This window comes from Panthera uncia, assembly GCF_023721935.1.
Source record: "Panthera uncia isolate 11264 chromosome B3 unlocalized genomic scaffold, Puncia_PCG_1.0 HiC_scaffold_1, whole genome shotgun sequence".
In the NCBI taxonomy this organism is placed as follows: domain Eukaryota; kingdom Metazoa; phylum Chordata; class Mammalia; order Carnivora; family Felidae; genus Panthera; species Panthera uncia.
In genome coordinates, this window is record NW_026057582.1 from 104830543 (window position 1) to 104854837 (window position 24295).

At 36.0% G+C, this 24295-nt stretch overlaps 1 protein-coding gene across 2 annotated transcripts in view; it reads right to left on the minus strand.

Moving 5' to 3' along the window:
- Positions 1-24295, minus strand: part of DPP8 (dipeptidyl peptidase 8) — a 65475-nt gene that overhangs the window by 35548 nt on the left and 5632 nt on the right. For both annotated transcript variants that reach the window (XM_049613763.1, XM_049613764.1), the window contains exons 3-5: positions 20888-21000; positions 5860-6033; positions 4182-4350 (exon numbers count right to left, since the gene is read on the minus strand). In XM_049613763.1, the coding sequence (XP_049469720.1) occupies positions 4182-4350; positions 5860-6033; positions 20888-21000 (456 nt within the window). The remainder of the gene's footprint in view (positions 1-4181; positions 4351-5859; positions 6034-20887; positions 21001-24295) is intronic.

Consider the following 24295-nt stretch of genomic DNA (forward strand, 5'->3'; position numbering starts at 1 on the left):
TTTATAATTTACAACATCTTAGGTATACTATTTGTGATAAATGTATATACTTGTGTAACCACACCTCATCAAGACAGAATATTTCCAACACCTAGAATGTATTTTCATGTCTCTTCTCAGTCAATGCCCATTATCACCCCAGAAGCAACCAATGATCTGATTTCTATCATCATAGGTTAGTTCTGCATATTCTAAAATATCACATAAGTGAACTCATACTTTGTCTGCTTTTTGAAATTCATCAACGTTGTTACACATATCAATAATTCACTTCTGTTAATTGCTGGGTAGTATCCCATAGTATATCACAGTTCCTTTATCCATTCACCTGTTAATGCGTATCTGGGCTACTTCTAGTTATTGGCAACTATGAGTAAAGATGTTAATCTTTCTTGTATAGGGATCTTTGTGGGTGTATGCTTTCATTTCTCTTGAATCAGGACCCAGGAGTGGAATGCCTGGATAGTATGGTAAGTGTTCATAAGAAACTGCCACAGTTTTCCAAAGTATTTGTATTATTTTATATTCTTACTAGCAACGGATGAAGGTTCCTTTCTAGTATTTGTGTTCAGAATTAATCTTTTTCACTTTAGCCAGTCTAATGAGTGTATGGTAATACCTCATAGTGATTTCAATATTATATACCAGTTTCAATGTATTATTTTTGCTTATCTGTATTTTCTATATATTGTCTGAAACAAATATGCAAAATGAACCCATAACACGCTACCCAAAAATTTGAGCCCAGAAGTGTTTGGAACTCAGAATTTGGGTGATTTTTCATATATATTATATATATCTATCATAAAATCATGTAACATCTCCAGCAGGGGAATCAAATACCCTGTAACTGAATACACCAATATTCCTACAGCAAACTTATGAATAGACACACTAAGTAGGATTAAGATTATAAATATCCTCAGGTCAGTTCAGGTCAGATTTTGCCACCAAATGAGTTTTAGCACCAAGCCAGTAAAAAGTAAGCTCAGTTTTTAAGAGTTTTTTGAATTTTGGAGTGAATGATATAGCCAAAACCAGTGTTCAGTTTTCCTGGATCTTTAAACTACCCCAAAGGTGTATCCACGCTACTGTTTTATATTTTGTTCTCCTTTGGATGTGAGAACAGGTACCACTCATTTTTATCTCCCTTTCACTGACTACAGACCTCAATTATTAAGAGTTATTTATTAAATGAATAAAAGCTATCGCTTTGTTCATCTGATACATCATTTGATAGTAGAGGCTGGTACTGTATTACTTTTACATTCCTTTATCATACCAGGCAGAAAATAAACACATGCACTTGCTCATTGACTAAACTCACCTACAAGCAGACTTTCACTTGGAAACTTATTGTGAATAAGAGGAGTAAGAGTGAAGACACTTTGTATTTACTTTTCTATTTAAACTAACACACTGCACTTACCATGTATCAGACACCATCCTAAACACTTCACAAACATTAACTCATTAAAACCTCGTAACAGCACTATAATGACCTGCCTTTTTAGATATGGAAACCGAGAGGTTAAATAACTTACTCAAGGTCACAGAACTAAAAACTGGTAGATATGGAACTCAAACTCAGCTCTCTGGTTCTAGACTACATCTTTAACCAGTACACTAATCTTGAAAATGACAGACATATCACATACCTACGTGCACAGAAAGGAAAAATAATAGAAACAATACTATAGCATCACACAGGGCTCCGGTGCTTTCTACTTTACATTCTGTCAATCCTCACCATAATCCTGTGTGAAAAACAATTCTACAGAAGAAAAAATAGACTTAAAAATGCCTTAATTCTATCAGTTACTGTCAGAACTTTGTAATCCCAGACTCAAGTACAATAATTAGTATGTAGTGAGTGTTCAAGGTCTGTTGAAAGCATGAACAAATGGCTAGGATTTCCAACCCAGATTTACGAATCACCGACCTAATCCTTCCACTGCCACTAGCAGCTGTTCTGATTCCCGGACTCCAAATGGAGACCCATTAAACACCAAAACATGTACTTTTCACTTAAAAACTTCCCTACTCCATCCCCTTTTAACTGATGTTCTAGTTTTAGATCATTAAACCTAGATCATTTCAACAGTCAACTTTTGGTGTTCCTGTCTCTAGTCCTATATATAACTAGTCAAATATAGTCAAATATAACTTTCACAAAGTATCCAAAACAATTTATCTATCATATGACTCTGCCCATACCACCCAACTGATAAAAATGTTTCCGTGGACCCCATATCATTCTAGAGACCCTGTTGATTTACATGACATACAGGTTACCCCTGTCTTGGCTCTTTTGATCTGCCAGCCTTACTTTTCCCTTCTTCTTGACTCATACCTTACACTTTAGGAACCATCAGATTGCTTTAACTCCTCACAAACATCACTTTCTGCATCAAGACCTTTCTCATGTGGTCCCCTCGCCTGGAGTGTACAGGCTAATGTGTACTCGTATCTAAGATGAGTTTAGGTGCCAGTTAGGTGTCGTCTCTTCTGGGAAGCCCTTCCTGAACACTACCCTCACTGATGCTCTTATAACACCCTATGTTTGCTTATCACTGTTTTATTATTCATGTAGTTTCCTTGAGGGCCTGGGTTATGTCTTACTCAACTCTGTATTCTTAGTTCCTGCCGCATTACCTGGCACACAGGAACTTAATGTATTTTTCTTGACTGAATAGTTAGAACAGGTTTCTTGACTTCTAATTCAGTGTTCTTTCTACCAATGTAAATTGTTCAGGAAAAGCCTTCTTCTATAACACTGATTATCCTAATAATGAAAAAAATATTTGTTGTCAATACACTATTGTATTCTAAAATAATTTATTAAGAAAGATGCCCAGGGACGCCTGGGTGGCTCAGTTAAGCATCCAACTTGATTTCAGCTCAGGTCGTGATCTCATGGTTCAGTCCCATGTCAGGCTCCACACTGACAGTGCAGAGCCTGCCTGGGATTCTGTGTCTTTCTCTCCTTCTGCCCCTCGCCTGCTCACTCTCTCAAAATAAATAAATAAACATTAAAAAAAAAAAAAAAAGATGCCCAATAAATCAGATTTGTGAACATTAGATTCAGTAAGAGTTGAACAAATGAATTTTTAAAATTTTATTTATTATTTTTTTTTAATGTTTTATTTATTGGGGCTCCTGGGTGGCTCAGTTGGTTAGGTGTCTGACTTCAGCTCAGGTCACGTTCTCAAGGTTCGTGAGTTTGAGCCCTGCTTCTGGCTCTGTGCTGACAGCTCAGAGCCTGTAGCCTGCTTCAGATTCTGTGTCTCCCTCTCTCTCTGCCCCTCCCCCACTCATGCTCTATCTCTCTCCATCTCTCAAAAATGAATAAATGTTAAAAAAAAATTTTTTTTAATGTTTTATTTATTTGGTGGAGGGAGGGGCAAAGAGAGGGGGACAGAGGATCCAAAGTGGGCTCTGTGCTGACCGGCTGACAGCAGCGAGCCTGATGTGGGGCTTGAACTCAAGAACCATGAGATCATGACCTGAGCTGAAGTCGGACACTCAACAGACTGAGCCACCCCGGCACCCCTGAACAAATGTTTCACTATGAAACTTACTAACTTTAAGTTGTTTCATGTGTTCAAAGAAAAAGCAATATACTATTTCCCATATTTCATTTGTATGAAAGCTTTAGAGGAAAACATTCACATCTTTAGAGGAAAACAAAGCACAACTGTGCTTTCAGTAGTGCTTAGTATTACTATAATCACTTAATGAAAATTAAGTATTTCCATAATACAGTTCTACCAAGTGTTGTTTTTCCTATTATAACAAAATAACTAAGTAGCCTCTCCAAAAGGGGGAGATAAATTTTTGGTGCATATTAGGTCTTTGTTTCCCAAAAACAAGATTAATTTTTTAAATTGAAATTTGATTTTAATGAGAACCGTTTTGGGGTAATTCTGGCAGTCTTATTAAGCTAAAGGAACAATCATGTCAGAGGCATTACTGTTGTGCTTTATGAAAATGAACATTCAAACAAGGTAGCATTTTGCATGTGGTAAGTACTATGTATCCTCTGTACTTTTTTTATTAATTTTAAAGATCTGAATTTAAAATATGAAGGCCAGCCACCGTGCCTCCATTTCATAAAGTAAGCAAGAGCAAAATTTTAAAAATATTTTTCAGAAAAGCAGATTTGCAGAACTATGTGTTACCATTGTGCACATAGGTGAGCCTTCTTTCTTCTCTGGTTACAATGTTGGATATCCAAATATCATTGCTGTGTATAAAAGCAATCCAGTCTGGATCAGCCGGGCATAATTTAGGATCCATACGAATGTTGGGACAACTAGTCTCTACTAAATTTGGCCGTAAGGGTTGTTGCTATAAAAGAAAAAAACATTTTTAGGAAAGTATCAGGTTGATACATACATACTCATTTGCCAACACCCTTCAATGAAAAATAATTCCAAGTAAAATGTCAACTATGTTAATTGCTCCTCAGAAAAATACACTTTTGGGGCGCCTGGGTGGCTCAGTTGGTTTGGCAGCTGACTTCGGCTCAGGTCATGATCTCACAGCTCGTGAGCTTGAGCCCCGTGTCAGGCTCTGTGCTGACAGCTCAGAGCCCGGAGCCTGCTTCAGATTCTGTGTTTCCCTCTCTCTCTACCCCTCCTATGCTCACGCTCTGTCTGTCTGTCTCTCTCTCTCTCAAAAATAAACATTAAAAAAAATTAATAAAAAAGAAAAATACACTTTTGCATTCCTTAAAAGGACGGACTCTTTTTTTTTTTTTTTTTCCTATAAATTAGAAAGCTAAGGGTAATAGGACAGTAAAGACAATATAAGAGCACTTCATAAATTTTGTTGTCCACACCTGTTTAATGGAGTAATTATTGTTTGTTAAATACTTTTATTAAGCACTTATTTATTGAATATTTATTAAATATTTCAAATTAATTTTACCAATATAAAACAGTTTGCTCAAAAAGATACAACAAAAGCCAGAATCATACAATTTTAACAAAAGGTCTAATACCATGTAAAAAATTGTCTGGGCTAAAACCAAACATTTAAAAACCATTTATTAAGATGGATTAAGCTGGGGTGCCTGGGTGGCGCAGTCAGGTCGGCTCCGGTTATGATCTCATGATTCAGGAGTTCAAGCCCCGCATCGGGCTCTGTGCTGATGATGCAGAGCCTGCTTAGGATTCTGTCTCTCCTCTCCTCCTCTCTGCCCCTCCCTTGCTTGTGCTGTCTCTCTCTCAAAATAAATAAACAGAACTTAAAAAAAAAAAAAAAAAGATGAATTAAGCTTTTAGGGGAACCAAAAATAGATTGTCTTGTGATAACATTATCTTCCAAGATCCCCCTCAGCATTTACTCAGAAAATGGGCATTGATGCCCTTTACCATATCTTCCTATAGAGCAAGTGTCTTTAGCTTTTAAAAAATTGCATATTAATGTCAGTGTAAAAAGGATTAACTCTAGGGGCGCCTGGGTGGCGCAGTCGGTTAAGTGTCCGACTTCAGCCAGGTCACGATCTCGCGGTCTGTGAGTTCGAGCCCCGCGTCAGGCTCTGGGCTGATGGCTCGGAGCCTGGAGCCTGTTTCCGATTCTGTGTCTCCCTCTCTCTCTGCCCCTCCCCCGTTCATGCTCTGTCTCTCTCTGTCCCAAAAATAAATAAAAAACGTTGAAAAAAAAAATTAAAAAAAAAAAAAAAAAGGATTAACTCTTACCACCGGAAACTAATGCCCATTTATCTTGTTTTCTTTACTATTAAATTTTTCACTTGGTGGGTAAATATAATTTTTTGGTTTAATTACCTTCCTGATTTGGATGCAAACAGCCTTTAGGATTTAACAGATTTAACAAGTAGTAACACCAACTTACAGTAAATCCTTGTGGCCCTCCATCTTTTACATGATAAATTCCACTACCAGCTTGAAAGAGAAATGTTCCACTTCCTTGGTGATAATCATAAGAAGCAATTCCAACGGTTCCAATGCGTTTTCTTTCTCTTAATAGTTCTTCTTCTCGAGAATACATTCCATAGTCCAGTGTTGCCTAATGCAAAAGGAAAGAGAAGTCACCTATTTGGTCTTCTGAAAGCTTGCTTTTTGCTTTTAGCAAAAACTTTCCACTGAAATCCTAGTATCTCCCATACTATTGAGTGTACATGTTGAGGGGGTCTAAAATGTGTCAGCAACTTTAAGCAAACTAATTCCAAGAAGTCTGTGGAAAGATTTCCTGGTAAAGGATCTCTAGATGATAACTGCATACATTAGAGAACAAGAATTGTCTTATCACCCTGGCTTGGCATTCTAGATCTTCTACAACCTAACTGAGCAGTGATGCACGTAGTTAAGAGCACAGACTGTGAAACCAAGCGGTTTGAATCTAGGCTTTGACCCTCAATAGAAGTCTGACTTTGGGAAGTGGCTTAATTTCTTCAAAAGTAATTTTCCTCACTTTTAAAATAGTTTTGTTATCATCTACTTCGGCTTTGTGAAGATTAATTTAGATAAAACATATCAAGTGTTTAATACAATGATTGGCATAGAGTTCTCAAGTATCAGCTGTCATTAATACTTTTCCAACACATCTATTAATACTCTTCTAATAAAATCCTAGATTAGGCTTGTCACATCACTGACATAAAACCCAACATATGAGGTTCTGCCTCCTGGCCCTTGTTCCACTGTCCTCCTTTGAAAGGCTATTTTTCTTTCATCCAAGTTTTACCATTATCCCAAAACCTTAGCTCTAATTTAACCTTGGCAAGGAAATTTTCCTGATCCACTATGGTGTACAGGGATTTCTTCTGTGAAACTGATATAAGAGTTACTACCTCTTTTACTTATTTGGCCATGGTACTGTTTTTCACTTTTTTTTTTTCAGTATTTCTGACCAGAAATAGTTAAAACAAACAAACAAACAACTTAAGACCAGAATCTGTGTCATTTCGTTTTCCTACCTGCAGGATCTGTTAAAATCCCTCTCAAAGACCGTTTGTAACTAATGATTGATAATGATAATAATTTCCTAAGCTAGAAATATTATTTGATAGAGGTATAAAATTTAAAAAGGAATATAAAGAAAACAAATTTAGTAAGTGCTAACAAAAAAATTACATCCACATTTTCCCTAAGAGCTCTTTATACTTTATTTGATTATGATAAATAAGGAAAGAAGACGTGGTTTCTGCTATCAAGGAGTGATACCCTAAAAAGGAATCTAGATTGAGTTTATTGGCAGGAATGCATCACTCCAAAACTAAGCTAGCACAATGAGAGTAAACATTGCTCAAGGATGGCAAATACATGTGTGTACTTGCAAATCTAAAACAAGGTTAGGTGAGGTTAAAAATGAAACACCCTGGGAATCTTGCTAAAAACCCATCTAGTTTTTTGTATTCTTTGTATCACTTTTTAGTGAATATTTAATTACATATATATACATTCGTACCTGTATGTGTTAGACTCTAAAAGAAAAAAACAGCAAATTCAATGAACATATAGTTTTATTAATTCTGATCTCTTTGTTTTAAATCTCTGTTAAACTGTTTCCATTGAAGCCTAGAGCAATTCTGAGAATATGATCATATTTTAATTTCTCCCTTCCTATTCTCCCTGAATGTCACTGGAGATGGAAACCAATGGAAACCAACTTCCACTTTTAGCCAAGATGGAGTAACAGGGGCTAGGCTTATCCTCCCACCTGAAACAACTGAAAAACTGAACAAAATATATGAAATAATGTTTTTAAGACACTGGACATTAGACAACAAAGGACAGTGATCTCTGAGAAATGGGAACCAAATGAGGTGAGCATTACAGTTGTCACAGCTAACTGCTCTGACAGTTTACAGATGTTGGCACAAGAAGGGTTAGTCAATGGATCAAAGAAGAAATCACAAAGGAAATCAGAAAATACTTTGAGATAAATGAAAACACTGTATCAAAACTTAAAGCATGCAGCAAAAGCAGTGCTGAGAGGGAAATTTGTAACTCTAAGCATCTGCATTAAAAAAGAGATCTGGGGCACCTGGATGGCTCTTGATTTTGGCCCAGGTCATGATCTCATGTTTTGGGGGATCAAGCCCCCCACTGGACTCTGTGCGGACATCGTGGAGCCTGCTTGCTCTCTCTTTCCCTCTCTCTGCCGCTCCCCTGCTCACATACACATGTGCCCACTCTCTCTAAATAAATAAATAAACATTAAAAAAATTAAACTTAAAAAAAGAGAGAGAGATCGGGGCATCTACTGGCTCAGTAGAGCATGCAACTCTTGATCTCAGGGTTGTAGGTTCAAGCCCCATGTTGGGTAAAGAGTTACTTAACAATAAAATCTTAAAAGAGAGAGAGAGAGAGATCTGAAATCAATAACCTATCTTCTACCTCAAGACACCAGAAAGAAAGAGCAAACTAAATCCAAAGCAAGCAGAAGTGAGAAAATATTCTAAAATAAACTGGAAATAAAATACAGAATAGAAAAACAACAAAGCCTAACGAACCAAAAGTTGGTTATTTGAAAAGATCAAATTTAGCTAAAATGAAGAAAGGTCATTTCGAATGATCTTAAAGAGATTAAAAAAAAAGATTATGAGGAAACAATATAAACAATTCTATGCCAACAAATTCAATAATGTAGGTGAAATGACTGAACTCCTAGAAACACAAAGCATCAAAAGTGACTCAAGAAGAAACAGAAAATCTGGGAACGTAAGCTGGTGCAGCCACTCTGGAAAACAGTATGGAGGTTCCTCAAAAAACTAAAAATAGAACTACCCTACAACCCAGCAATTGCACTACTAGGCATTTATCCAAGGGATACAGGTGTGCTGTTTCGAAGGGACACATGCACCCCCATGTTTATAGCAGCACTATCCACAATAGCCAAAGTATGGAAAGAGCCCAAATGTCCACTGATGTCGATGAACGGATAAAGAAGATATGGTATATATATATAATGGAATATTACTCGGCAATCAAAAAGAATGAAATCTTGCCATTTGCCAACTTTGTGAATGGAACTGGAGGGTATCATGCTAAGTGAAATTAGTCAGAGAAAGACAAAAATCATATGACTTCACTCACATGAGGACTTTTAAGAGACAAAACAGATGAACATAAGGGAAGGGAAACAAAAGTAATATAAAAACAGGGAGGGGGACAAAACAGAAGAGACTCATAAATATGGAGAACAAACTGAGAGTTGATGGAGGGGCTGTGGGAGGGGGGATGGGCTAAATGGGTAAGGGACACTAAAGAATCGACTCCTGAAATCATTGTTGTACTATACGCTAACTAATTTGGATGTAAATTAAAAAAAATAAAAAATAAAATAAAAAAATAAAAATAAGAGAAATAATTAGAACCAAAAAAAAAAAAAAAAAAAGAAAAGAAGAAACAGAAAATCTAAATAGACCTCTAATGAGTACAGATTAGGTCAGGATTCAAAAAACTACCGACAAAAAGCCCAGGACTAGATGGCTTTACTGATGAGTTCTACAGAAAGAATGAATACCCATCCTTCTCAAACTCTTGGGACGAAACACTTTCCAACTCATTTAATGAAGTGAGTATTACCCTGACATCAAAACCAGACCAAGACATCACACAAAAAATAAATAAATAAAACTACAGACTAACATGCCCTAGGACTATAGATGCAAAAATCCTCAATAAAATACTGGCAAACTGAATATAGCAGGATATTAAAAGAATTATATATGACCAGGTGGGATTTATCCCAGGAATGTAAGCTTGGTTCAACGTATAAAAACCAATCAATGATATTAATACAATAACAAGGGAAAAAGTGATCTTCTCAACAGACACAGAAAAATCATTTGACAAAAGCTAACACCATTTCATGATAAAAGTGTTCAACAAATTAGGAATAGAAGGGAAATTTTTCAATCTGATAAAGGGCATCTATAAAAAATCCATAGCTAAATCAGTCTCAAAGGGAAAAACCGCAAGTTTTCTCCTCAAGATCAGGAAAAAGAAATGATGTCTGCTTTTATCACCACTATTTAACAGGTACTAGAGGTTCTAGCTAAGGTTAGAAAGGAAGAAGAAAAACATCTCTATTTAGAGATGACATGATGTTATATGTGAAAAACCCTAAAACAACCTACAAAAAGTATTAGAGCTAATAAATGACGTCAGCGAAGCTACAGAACACAAGATTGATACACAAATATCAGCTGCATTTCTGTACACTAGTAATGAACAGTATGAACATGAAATTAAGAAAATGACTTCATCAAAGGGGTGCCTGGGTGGCTCAGTGGGTTAAGCCTCAGACTTTGGCTCGGGTCATGAACTCACAGTCTGTGAGTTCGAGCCCCGTGTTGGGCTCTGTGCTGACAGCTCAGAGCCTGACGCCTGCTTCAGATTCTGTGTCTCCCTCTCTCTCTCTCTCTCTCTCTCTGCACTTCCCCCACTCACCCTCTGTCTCTCTCTCAAAAATAAATAAACATTAAAAAATTAAATAAAAAAATAACTTCATCTAAAATATCCTCAAAAAGAATAAAATACTTAGGAATAATTTTAACTGAAGAAGTACAAGCGTAGAACACTATTTAAGTAAAATAAACATCTAAATAAATGGAAAGATATCCCATATCCATGACTGGAAAACTTAAGATTATAAAGATGGCAATATACCCCAAATTAATCTAGAGATTCAAAGACTGCCTATCATATCTGCCTTTTTTCCAGATATAGATGAGCTGATCTTAATAGTATTGATATGGAATTTCAAAGCAATTTTGAAAAAAAGCAACACTGGAGGACTCACGTTTTCAAATTTCAATAGTACAAAGCTACATTAATCAAGCCAGTATGGTGCTGGCATACAAACAGATTTACAGGCCACTGGAATTGAACTGAGAGCCCAGAAATAAGCCTATACATTTATGGTCAATTGAATTTCAACAAAGGTGCTAAGGTGCTAATCAACAAGGGTGCTAAGACCATTCCATGAGGAAAAGAATAGATTTCCATACGAAATGGTAGGGCAACTGGATTCCACATGTAAGAGAATTAATTTGGACCCCTATCTCACACCACATACAAAAAGTTAACTCAAAATGAATCAAAGATCTAAATGTAAGAGCTAAAACTATAAAACTCATATATAAGAGACAAAACTGTGTGACCCTAGATTAAGCAACAGTATTTTAGATACGACATCGGAAGCACAAGGAATCAAAGGAAAAAAAAAAGCACGACTGTACTTTATCAAAACTTAACTGTGTGCATCAAAGAATGTCTATTAGTTTCCTAGGGCTGCTTTAACAAATTACCACAAATTTAGTGACTGAAAACAACAGAAATTTATTATCTCACAGTTCTGGAGGACAGAAGCCCAAAATTAAGATTTCAGCAGGGTCAGGCTGCCTCCAAAGGCTCTAGGGGAGAATACTTCCTTGCCTCTCCCAGCTTCTGGTGGCTCCAGGGTTCCCTGGCTCATGGCAACATAATTCTAATCTTTTTCTATGTCTTCAGATGGTCTTTACCCTTTGTGTCTGTCTCAAATTTCCCTCTCCTTTGTCATATAAGAATACCAGTTACTGTATTTAGGGCCCACCCTATACCCAGGATTATCTCATCTTGAGATCTTTAATTACATCTGGAAAGACCCTATTTCTAAACAAGGTCACATTCACAGACACCTTTAGGATTTGGACATATCCTTTTGGTGGTGACTATTCAAACAATACAACACTATCAAGAAAATAAACCACAAAAACCCCCAAACAACCTGCATTAAAAAATGGGCTAGGAATTTGAATAGACATTTCTGCAAAAATAGACAAATAGCCAATAAGCACATGAAAAGATGCTCAATATCACTAATCATTAGAGAAATGCAAATCAAAACCACAATGAGATACCACTTCATACTCATTAAGATGACTACTATAAAAAGCCAGAAAATAATAAGTATTGGTGAAGATGTGGAGAAATTGGGACTCTCATACACTATTAGTGGGAATGTAAAATGGCGTAGTAGCTATGGAAAATATTACAGCAATCTCTCAAAAACAAAACAAAACAAAACAAAACAGAGTTATATGATCCAGCAATTCCATTTCTCAGTACATACCTAAAAGAATTAAAAAAGGAACACGAAAGCATATTTGCACACCCATGTTCATAGCAGCATTATTTACGATGGTGAAAAGGTGGAAGCAACCCAAGTGACTATTAATGATGAGTGGATAAATAACACGAGGGGGGTGTGTGTGTGTGTGTGTGTGTGTGTGTACATACATACATACACAGTGGAATATTATTCGTCTTTAAAAAGGATATTCTGATACAGACTACAAAATGGATAAACTTTAAGTACATTATGCTAAGTAAAATAGGTCAGGTACAAACACGGTGTGATTCTATTTATATGAGACACCTAGAGTAATTATACTCCCAGGAACAGAAGGTAGAATGGTGGTTGCCAGTGGCTAGGTGGAAAGGTAATGGGAAGTTATTATTTCATTTGTACTGAGTTACGGTTTTGCAAGATGAAAAGGTTTTATGGATGGATGATGGTGATGGATATACAACAATGTGAATGTACTTAATACCACTTATGTGCACTAATGTACACTTAAAAATGGTTAAAATGGTAAATTTTATATTACACGTATTTCAGTGCAATTTTTTTTGTAATGAAGATGTAAGAACTTCAGATTAAGGTAAATGATGAATAGAAGAAAAAGGAAGTCTCAAAAATGTCTTATCTTCCATAAAGGAGAGACCAAAGCTATTGTGTTTAAATATACAGATCTAAATTAATGATTATAGTACTAAACTCTTGCCAAAGGTAATGATGACTGGTCTCATACTAATTAATGACTACTGCAATTCAAGAAATAAAGCAAAAAGGCAACTCACAGAATGGGAGAAAATGTGTGTAAATCAAATATCTGATAAGTACCTTGTATCCAGAATATATAAAAAAACCTCTTACAACTCAAAATTAGAAAAACCCAATTTAAAATGGGCAAACAACCTGCACAGAGATTTCTTCAAAGAAGATATACAGATGGCCAATAAAGACATGAAAAACTGCTCAACATCACTGATCATTAGGGAAATGCAAATCAAATGACTGAGATACCTCTTCACACTCACTAGGATGGCTATAACCAAAATGACAGATAATAGCAAGTGTTAGTGAGGATGTAGGAAATTAGAAGCCTCATACGTTACTGGTGGGAATGTAAAATGGTGCGGCTGCTATGGAAAAGCAATTTAATACTTCCTTAAAAGTTTAGACAGTTAGGGGCGCCTGGGTGGCTCAGTTGGTTAAGCGACCGACTTCAGCTCAGGTCAAAAAAAAAAAAATTGTACAAATTTTAGACAGTTACCACATGACCCAGCAATTCTACTCCTAGATATATATACCCAAGAGAACTGAAAACATAAGTCTACAAAAAATCTCATATATGGTAAAAGCAGAATTAGTCATAAAAGCCCAAAAGCTAAAATGACACAGATATCCATAAGCTGATAAATAAAATGTGGTACAGCCATGAAATTAAACATTATTCAGCCACACAAATATTGTTATCTGCTACGATGTGAATGAATCCAGAAAATACTGTGCTGAGTGAAAGAAACCAGTCACAAAGACCCACATATTGTACGATTCCATTGATATGAAATGTCCAGGATAGGCAAATCTATAGAGACTCAAAATAGATGAATAGTTGCCCAGGTCTGCAGGTGAGCAGCTAGGAGGATGGGGAGTAACTGCTGATCGGTTTCCGTTTGGGATGACAAAATATTCCAAAATTAGATTGGGAGGATAGCTGTACAGCTCTGTAAATATACTAAAACCCAGTGAATTCTATACTTGAATGAGTGAATATGGTATGTGGATTATATCTCAATAAAGCTGGTAAAAAAAAAATTAAAAAATGGAAAAGCACATTCTGTGCTAACACTAGTTAGAAGAAAGCTAGAGTGGCTATATTACTATTAAATTTCAGAGTAAAACATGTTGCTAGAAACAGAGAGTGTCATCTTGTAACAATAAATGAGCCAATTAATCAGGAAGACATAACCATCCTATCCACTTATGTACCTAACAACATAGCTTCGACATATATAAAGCAACAACTAATAAAGCTGCAAGGAGAAATAGTTAAACCTACAATCATGAAATGGAAGTTTCAACATTCTCTCTCAATAACTGATAAAGCAAACAGAAAATCAGTAAGGACATAGGAGATGTGAGCAATACAATAAACTAATTGATCCAAGTCGTTTATAAATGCAGTAATAGCAGAACACATATTTTTCTCAAGTAAACACAGAACGTTCACCAAGATAGATCATATTTGAGTCATAAGACAAGACTCAAAAACTAGAAAAGATTCGAGTCATACAAATTATGTTCTCTGAATACCACAGAATTAGATTCGAAAGCAAATCTCTGGAGAATACACAAATACTTGGAAACTAAACAGTACACACCTCAATAACTCATGGGGTAAAGGGAAAATAGGAAGTATTTTGAACTAAATGAAAATGGCAACACAACATATCAAAATATATGGGATGCAGCTACGATGGCACTTACAGGGAAATGTGTAACACTAAATGCCTATTTAGTGAAAAAAAGAAAGGTCTCAAACTAGTAACATCAGCCACTACCTTATGAAACTAGAAGACAAATGAAATTCAAAGTAAGCAGAAATAAAGGAAATAATGAAGATCAGGGGATAAAACAATGAAACAGAAAATAGAAAATGACAGAAAAATTAATGAAACCAAACTGATAAACCCTTAGATTAATTAGAAAAAAAAAAAAAAGAGAGAAGACACAAATTACACAGAATATCAAGAATGAGAGAGGAACATCACCACAGATTCTGCAGACATTAAAAAGATTAGGGAATATTATGAAACTTATGTCAAAACATTCAGTAACACAGGTGAAATAGAAACATTCCTTAAAAAACACAAACAACCAAAGTTCAGTCAAAAAGAAATAGATAACTTGAATAGCACTACATCTAATAAAGAAATTGAATTTGCAGTTAAAAACTTTTCCACAAAGAAAGCTGCAGGTCCAGATGGCTTTACTGGTGAATTCTACCAAACAAATTCTTCTAGCAAATTAAAAAGGAGGAAATGACTTCCAACTTATTCTTGGCCAGCATAACACCATTACCAAAATCATACATAGAAATTACAAGAAAAGGGGCGTCTAGGTGGCTCAGGTTAAGTGTATGACTCTTGATTTCAGCCCCACGTCAGGCTTACATTGTGCTGAGTGTGGAGCCTACTTGGGATTCTCTCCCACTCTCTCTCTCTCTTTCTCTCTCTCTCTCTCTCTGCCCCTCCCCACATGCACTGTCTCTCTCTCTCAAAATAAATAAATAAACACTTAAAAAATTTACAAGGGGGACACCTGGATGGCTCAGTCAGTTAAGCATCCAACTTTGGCTCAGGTCATGATCTCACAGCTTGTGAGTTCAAGCCCCGCATCAGACTCTGTGCTGACAGCTCAGAACCTGGAGCTTGTTTCGGATTCTGTGTTTCCCTCTCTCTCTACCTCTGCCCTATTCACACTCTGTCTCTCTCTTTCAAAAATAAAGATTAAAAAAAAATTTTTAATTACAAGGAAATAACCTGACAGACCAACATCCCTCATGAACATATAAAACAATCTCAAGAAAATTATAGCAAATTAAATCAACAATACTTAAAAAGGATAATAAATCATAACCAAGTGATTGTTGATTTAACATTCAATAATCAAATGATGCTTTACCATATTAACAAATAAAAAAGAAAGCCTTATGATCTTTTCAACAAACACAGAATAAAACACTTAACAAAATTCAGTAACTGTCCTTGATAAAAATTCTAAGCAACCTAGAAATATAAGAGTACTTCTCCAGCTACCAAAGGGCATTTATGAAAAACCTACAGCTAATAGGCTTACTGACAAAGGACCGAATGACTCCTCCCCTAAGATTAGGAACACAAGAACATCTGCTTTCACCATTTCTATTCAACTTGGCACTGGAGGAGTTAGCCAGCACAATAAGCCAAGAAAAAGAAACCGAAAGAAATCATATTGGAAAGCAAGAAGTAAAACTGCCAGTGTCTGCAGGCAATATGACTGTTTATACAGAAAAATCCAGTGGAAGCTACAAAAAACGAATGGAACCAATAAAAGGGTTTAAGCAAGGTTACAAGACAAGATCAATACACAAAATCAATTGTATTTCTAAATATTATCAATGAACAACCAGAAACTGAAATTAGAAAATACCATTTACAGTAGAATAAAAAAATCTCTGAAATATTTAAGAGATAAAACTTATCAAAGACTGTACATGACTGGTACCATAGCTGCCTGGGGATAGATGGGTAGGAAGATTACCGAAGGGTACAAGGAAACTTTTGGGGGTAATGACTGAGGTAATGGTTTCACAGGTACATACATATGCCCAAATCTATCAATTGTATACTTTAATATTTGCAGTGTATTACATGTCAATTACGCCTCAATAAAGCTTTAAAAAATGAAATCATGTAAGTACCAGATGAAAACATGATTGAATTCTTTTATAATTTGAGTGTGGAAAAAACCGTTCTAACTGTGACAGAAGACACAAATTCTAGAAGCAATAAAATCCAAAAGAAATACAGAAAAGACTGATATATTTTATTATATAAAAATCTGTCACATGACCAAAACACACACACACACACACACACACACACACACACACACACCCCAGCGCACCCTACCATAAAGAGAGTAAAATTACAAATGACAACTTGGGGAAAATATTTGCCAACTGTACCACAGGCAAAAGGTTAATATCCTCTTTAAGTAGGTTAAAGACTTCTAAGAATGAAGAAAAAGACCGATCACCCCACAGAAAAGTGGGTTAGAAATATAATAAACAATTTACAGAGAAAGAAATGCAAGTAGCCTTAAACTGTATAAAAAGATGATCGATTTTGCCTGTAACAGAAATGCAAATTAAACTATACTGGGACACTATTTCCATCTAGCAGACTGGCAAAAATCCAAATGTACAACCATATATTTATTGTGTTGGAGAACTACGGGAAAACAGGCACACTTACAAATCTTGCTAGTGGGAATTCGAACGGCACAGTTCCTATGGAGGGAAATTTGGTACTATCTAGAAAATTTACAAAAGAATACACCTTTTGGTCCAGTGATTTTATTTCTAAGAATCTAGCTTAAAGACATACTGGCAAAATTATAAAGAGGTGTATGCCCAAGCCATTCCACTGTGATACTATTTATAATAGAACTGGAAATAATTGAAATGTCCACCAATGGGGAACTGGTTGACTATGATTAGTCTGCACAACACAACATACGTAAAAAGAAATAAAAATGATGTACGTATGTATCCCTGTGGAGTGATCTGAAGGATACACTGTTACTTGAAAATTGCAAGGTGGAAAAATGTATATTGGATGTTACTATTTCTCTAAGGGGGGGATATGAATGTCTATATACTCACATTGTTTAAAAGGGATAAGCTATTTAGAAACAAAACCGTTATCTAGAAGGAGAGGGAGGGCAACAGATTGGAGGAGACAGGGAGCTTCTCTGAATACATTGTTCTGTGGATTTGAATTTGGAATCCTGTAACTATTTTATACAACAGAATTCAATTAAAAATTAAAGGAATTCCTGGGTCAATTGAGTGGCTCAGTAGATTAAGCGTCCAACTTTGGCTCAGGTCATGATTTCATAGTTTGTGGATTCAAGTCCTGCGTTGGGCTCTGTGCTGACAGCTCAGAGCCTACAGCCTGCTTCAGATTCTGTATCTCCGTCTCTCTTTGCCCCTCCCCCACTTGAGTTCTGTCTGTCTCTCTCTCTCTAAAATAAAGATTAAAAAATTTTTAAAAAGGAATTCCTAACACTTGAAAACAAAATGAAGCAAATGCACCTAACTGGATAGAAGTGGTAACATAACCACACAGAGAAGAACAATTCCAAGTTACTGTTATAAGTAATCATAGTGTTGATTCCTTTATTATCTTGAAACTTGTGTGTGTAATATGGAGTAAAGCAAATGAGTAATATGTTATTTAAACTGTTATTTAGCATCAGAGAAAGGAGATTCATATGTAAAATAAATGAGGTTAAAGAAAAATTCTGTATGTAAAATTCCAATTAGTTACATCAGTCTGACATTGTGGTTTATCTGACTTGATTTGGATACATATTGATACCTACATTTCAAACACACACACACACACACACACACACACACACACACACACACAGAATGTATATATTCCCTAGTTTGTTCAATAAAAACCCTAGAAACGATGACAAACCCAATAATAATGAGCATTCCTAGTACCCACATCGTAGTCTCCTAATACCAATTTCCTCTAAAGGAACTAGAGCTCCTTGCAGAAATGATGGACTCCAAGCACGCAATAGGCAATGTGTAAGGTGGAAAATCTTCATTATAGCAGCAAGTATCATGCCAAAAGGATTTGACACGTCAAGTTGAAGGGGCTGTCACCAGCCAAAAATAAGACAATTTGCACAGTAAGAATAATAACTGTCAGTGGATCAAAAAACATCAAATAGGTTTACTCTACAAGTTTATGAGGATACACACACACACACACACACACACACACACACACCAAAAAAACATTCCTCTGAAAAACCTAAGTGATCACCTATGAAGGACTACAGGAAACAAATTATTTGAACAATGATAAATAAGGGGAAAGAATCAAAATTTATTCTGCTTTTCCATTGTTTTTTGAGTTTTTGAATAGCAATTTCTTTTTATAGAAGTATTTCAGTTAATAAATGAAGAAGGAATGATAAAATACCACCATTTTTTTACTCCTCATAAATTAATGGATTTTGGCAACGATCCAAAGGGTGCTATCATCACAAGAAGAGAAAAAAATTCTATATGCCTCCTGATGGAAGCAAACCTTATCTAAGAAGTATTCTTTTTTTCTAAATTGTGGTAAATTTGCCATCTTAGCTATTTTAAGTGTTTAGTTCAGTAGTGTTAAGTATACTCACATTGCTGTATAACCCATCTCTGAATTTTTCATTTTGCAACACTGAAATTCTATACCCGTTAAACAACAAGTCCCCATTTTTCCCTTCCCCCAGCCCCTGGCAACCACCTTCTACTTTCTGTCTCCATGAATTAGACTGCTTTAGGTACCTCATATAAGTGGAATCATATAGTATTTGTCCTTTTGTGACTGGCTTATTTCACTTATTATAACGTCTTCATGGTTCATCGATGCTGTAGCATGTCAGAATTTCCTTCTTTTTTAAGGCTGAATAATATTCCATTGTATGTATATACCACATTTTGTTTATCCATCCATCTGTCCCTGGACACTTGGGTTGTTTCCACCTTTTGGCTATTGTGAATAATGCTGCTATGAACACGGGTGTACAAATATCTTTTCGAGACCCTGCTTTCAAAAAAAAGCACACCTGGGTCTGATCAAGTTTCTAGATCTAACTACCTATTCATATTTACAGAAAATACAGGGGGCCAAAAAACATATCAAACAGCACCACAGATAAGCAATCAGCAAAACCTTCTTTCTTCAATGGATAAAGTACAATGAGGAAAAAAAGGATAGAGGGAAAACCAATAGATTAAAAGAGACCTATTAATCAATTATGACACGTGAACCTTACTTAGATCTTGATTTGAACAAATCAAGTGTAAAAAAAGAGAAATTTTATTTAAATATCAGGGAAATTTGAACACCAATTGAATATTTCATATGAAAAAAAGATCAGCAGTTTTTAAAGTTATGATAATGATGGTGTGGTAATTTCTAAAAAGAATTTGTATCTTTTAGACACACACTGACTTATTTACGAGTGAAACAACATATCTGGCTCTGCTTCAAAATAATCCAAGAAGTGGGGGTAGGGATTGCAAGGGGAGACTGGTAGGGCTGCAATAAAATGTAAATGGCCAAGATTTGATAATTCTTGATAATTACACACAATTTTACTAGTTTGAAATTTTCCACAATAAAAGTTTAAAATAAAAGTTTGATTTGTTAATTTGCAAACTGTTTCATTAGAAAACTACCATTATTTTGGTTCCTAAAAAAAGGAATTTTTCTGTTTTAAAGAAAAGTCATGAAGTCTATGTAAAAAACAACAATGATATATTTGCAGTCAAAATGATTAGTTATCATAGAAATTATTTTTTTTAATTCCTAAGAATAATATCACATTTAGTTCATTTAACCCAAAATGCTATTTAATAAGGAAATATTCAATGTAAAATAATAAATGAGAACCAAAAGGGCAAACGATCACACCCAAACTATCATCTTGTTCCTGGGATGTTTTCAACTATTTGCTTTTTGTCTAAAGATAAATATTGAGGAAAACAAACAAAAAAACCCCCCTAACAACCCCTAAGCTTTTGATTCTACATAAATTGAATTATACTATTTAGAAATAAAAACTGAACTTCGCGTCCTTACGTTAGCACTGTTACTAAGCAGTAAAACTAAAGATTCAATTTAAAAATTTAAACAAAAAGCTTTCTGGAACTATACATTACTGCCTTTATATGAATAACTCCTCCCCCAAAATGTGAGAACTATATAACTAACAAGTTTATAGAAGGGAAAGGTGGTTTAACAGGGAGAAAGTAGTTTTAAAACCTGAATTGTAACATCCCTTAGTTTCAGATGTTGAGAATTAAATGGAATTTAACAGTCATACATTCAAAAATATAAACATGTTTTCATTCTTTTTGATTCACATCTACTTCAAATATAAAACCCCACTTGAATTTCTGCCTCTTAATAAAGGCATCTGAAAATGTACACCAAATCACAGGAATAGCAATGTTTAATCCTACCTGAAAAAGATCCAAAAGAGGCTTCCAAGAGAGCATTAAGACTGCTGCTCTGTTGATGGTTTTGGGAATTTCAGAATAAAACAGTGTATTTTCTCTGTTCTCACCAGACATAGCTATAAGAGAAAATAATCATTTAAAAATCATTTCCAGAAGAAGCAGTCTACTGCAATCGTAGCAGTAAGTACATAAAGCCTTCCACATAATGCGAAGTTTTGCACTCTCTGAGAAGGTTAACAGGTAGGAGATGCACATGCCATTTGCCACGGGAATTTTCTTCAGGAAAACCCAGGCTTCACAGAAGAATGCTCAAGTTTCATTTCAATATTCAGATCCTGGACCCTCTCAAAACAAACGTGAAAGTGTGTAAGACGATGTTAAGGACAAATATCTTTTTAGTTTTTTGAAAATTGTTAAGTCCTCTTACAAGTTGGCAGTAGATTCATGAAATGCAAAAGCACGGAGCTTTGTGGCAACTTCAGGTTACTAAGTTTCTTTTTCGCCTGAATCATTTAAAATTCCTATTTAGGGGCGCCTGTGTGGCTCAGCTAGTTGAGCATCCAACTCTTGATTTCAGCCCAGGTCATGATCTCACGGTTTGTGAGATCAAGCCCCACGGAGGGCTCAGTGCTGGCAGTGCAGAGCCTGCTTGGTATTCTCTCTCTCCCCCTCTCTCTCTCAAAATAAATAAATAAACTTAAAAAAATAAAAATACTTATTGGGGCGCCTGGGTGGCTCAGGTGGTTAGGCGTCTGACTTCAGCTCAGGTCACGATCTCATGGTCCATGAGTTCAAGCCCTACGTCTGGCTCTGTGCTGACAGCTCAGAGCCTAGAGCTGCTTTGGATTCTGTGTCTGTCTCTCTCTCGGCCCCTTCTCTCGCTCACGCTCTGTCTCTCTCTCAAAAATAAATAAAACATTAAAAAACTAAACAAAAAAATAAAAATACTTATTAAAAAAAAATTAGGGGCCAGGGGTTGCCTGGATGGTTCAGTCGGTTAATTTAAGTTTCCGATTTCAGCTCAGGTCATGATCTCGCAGTTCGTGGGTTTGAGCCCCATGTTGGGCTCTGTGCTGACAGCATGGAACCTGGAGCCTGAATCCTTCTTTGGGTTCTGTGTCTCCCTCTCTCCCTGCCTTTTCCCCGCTAATGCTCTGAATAAAAATTTTTTTTCATGTTGATTTATTTTTGAGAGAGAGAGAGAGAGTGCATGCACAAAGAGCCATGAGATCATGACCTGAACCGAAGTCAGACACTTAATTAACCAACTGAGCTACCCAGGTGCCCCTAAAAAATACTTATTTATAAGTATACATAGATCTAACTGAATACTACTTTTTCCTATTATAAATATCCTATAACCATAGTCAGTAATACATTTACATTACTGAAATGTAATACATTTCAGATCTAAGTATACTCATTAAAACAAAACAAAAATCTGCTATTTGATTTGCTAAAAATCTCTTTGTTCTTTATTGGGGAAGGATGAAGTAAAGAGGTCTATACTAAGTAGAAGTCAGGTCTATTCTGTGAAATCATGCAGTAACTGAATGGGAATATCACAGCAGTGTGGAATGAGCTACATACAAAAGAGAAGTAATAGAAACACATTATGATTATGAAGATGTGAACCAAAGAAAGTTCAAAGTAAAAACAAATCCCTTCTACCATAAAATGTGCTAGAATGGTATCATTTCCAAAAAATCTAGGGGAGAGTGAAGTAAGAAGAAAATAAAGCACAACAAGAAGACCAAGGAACTCTCAGCTAGAACAGATCCTCAGCCTAGTGTTGTTTTATTTATTTATTTTTTTAATGTTTATTTATGTAAGACAGACACAGAGCATGAGCAGGGGAGGGACAAAGAGAGGAGACACAGAACTTGAGGCAGGCTTCAGGCTCTGAGCTGTCAGCACAGAGCCCAACACCAGGCTTGAACCGACAAGCAGAGCCGTGAGATCACGACCTGAGCCGAAGTAGGACACTTAACCGACCAAGCGATCCAGACGTCCCCTTAGCCTAGTGTTTGTGATAATGGCAGAGGAGGTAGTCTATGGAAGGGCATGGTAACTTCCATGCTAACCCCTGCAAAGGCTGGGGATGAACTCCCAAATATCCATGTCTTCCTTTATTTCTTTATTTTCCTAAACTGTTCTTAAGCTTTCTTAATTTGTACTGCCTTTTGGAATAAAAAGATATCAACTGACATTCACTTTAGAACTTGACTCTGTCTTAAATGTATTCTGTAATTCTAGAGTTACTTTGTTAAAGAATTATCAGAATGGCAGTCACCTATCTATACCATTCATAATTTTATAAAATGTGATCATATCCTCCTTAAGCCTTCTGCTTCTAAGAGTCTTCAGCCCTGGGGCGCCTGGGCGGCTCAGCCAGTTAAGCGTCCGACTTCGGCTCAGGTCATGATCTCGTGGTCTCTGAGTTCAAGCCCTGCATCAGGCTCTGTGCTGACAGCTCAGAGGCTGGAGCCTGCTTCAGATTTATGTTTCCCTCTCTCTCTGCCCCTCCCCCACTCATGCTGTCTCTCTCTCAAAAATAAACATTAAAAAAAAAAAAGATTTGAGTCTTCAGCCCTCAAATATAAAAAACTTGGTTCTCATCTATTTTCAAATGAGAACCATTCCCCATAATCATTTCAGCTGAACCTCTTGAAACTGTGCCTTGTTCCATGTCTCCCCTGGCTTCATATGTGACCAATAAAAACTTTCAAGGCATTCTAGGTACACACACACCAGTTCCATATAAGCACAAAACAAACTTTTCCCATTGTTTCTCTCCTGATGACACACTAGAATACACTTGTGGGTGTTCAAAGTATATTAAAACTTTTAGAACAATGGATGTATATAAAAAAATATTTTAAATTCAGATGAATATAAAAGACTTGAACAAATGAAAAGGCATACAACTTTCTTGAAGAGCTCAAAATTTTGAAGACTGTCAATTTTCCCTAACTTCACCTATAAATGTAACATCAATCCTAAAAGAGTTTAAACAGCATTAGGAAAAAAAAGCTATGTAGGCTATTTTTAAGTGTTCATAGAAAAACAAGCAAACAAAAATAGCCAAAACAAATATGAAAGAGAGTGATGAAAGGTGACTAGTGCTACCAAATAGGAAAACATATAGAGCTATGATAACAATAATAGTAATACTATGCTGCACTCGATCTGAGGGAGCAATGGAACAAAACAGAAAGTCCAAAATATATACAGATTTTAAATGACATAATCCTGGAGTTGGGAGAGCCTAATTTTTTCTTTTTATGTTTATTTATTTTTGAAAGAGAGAGAGAGCGCACGCACAAGTGGGGAAGGGCAGAGAGAGAGAGAGACACAGAACCCGAAGCAGGCTCCAAGCTTTGAGCTGTCAGCACACAGCCTGACATGGGG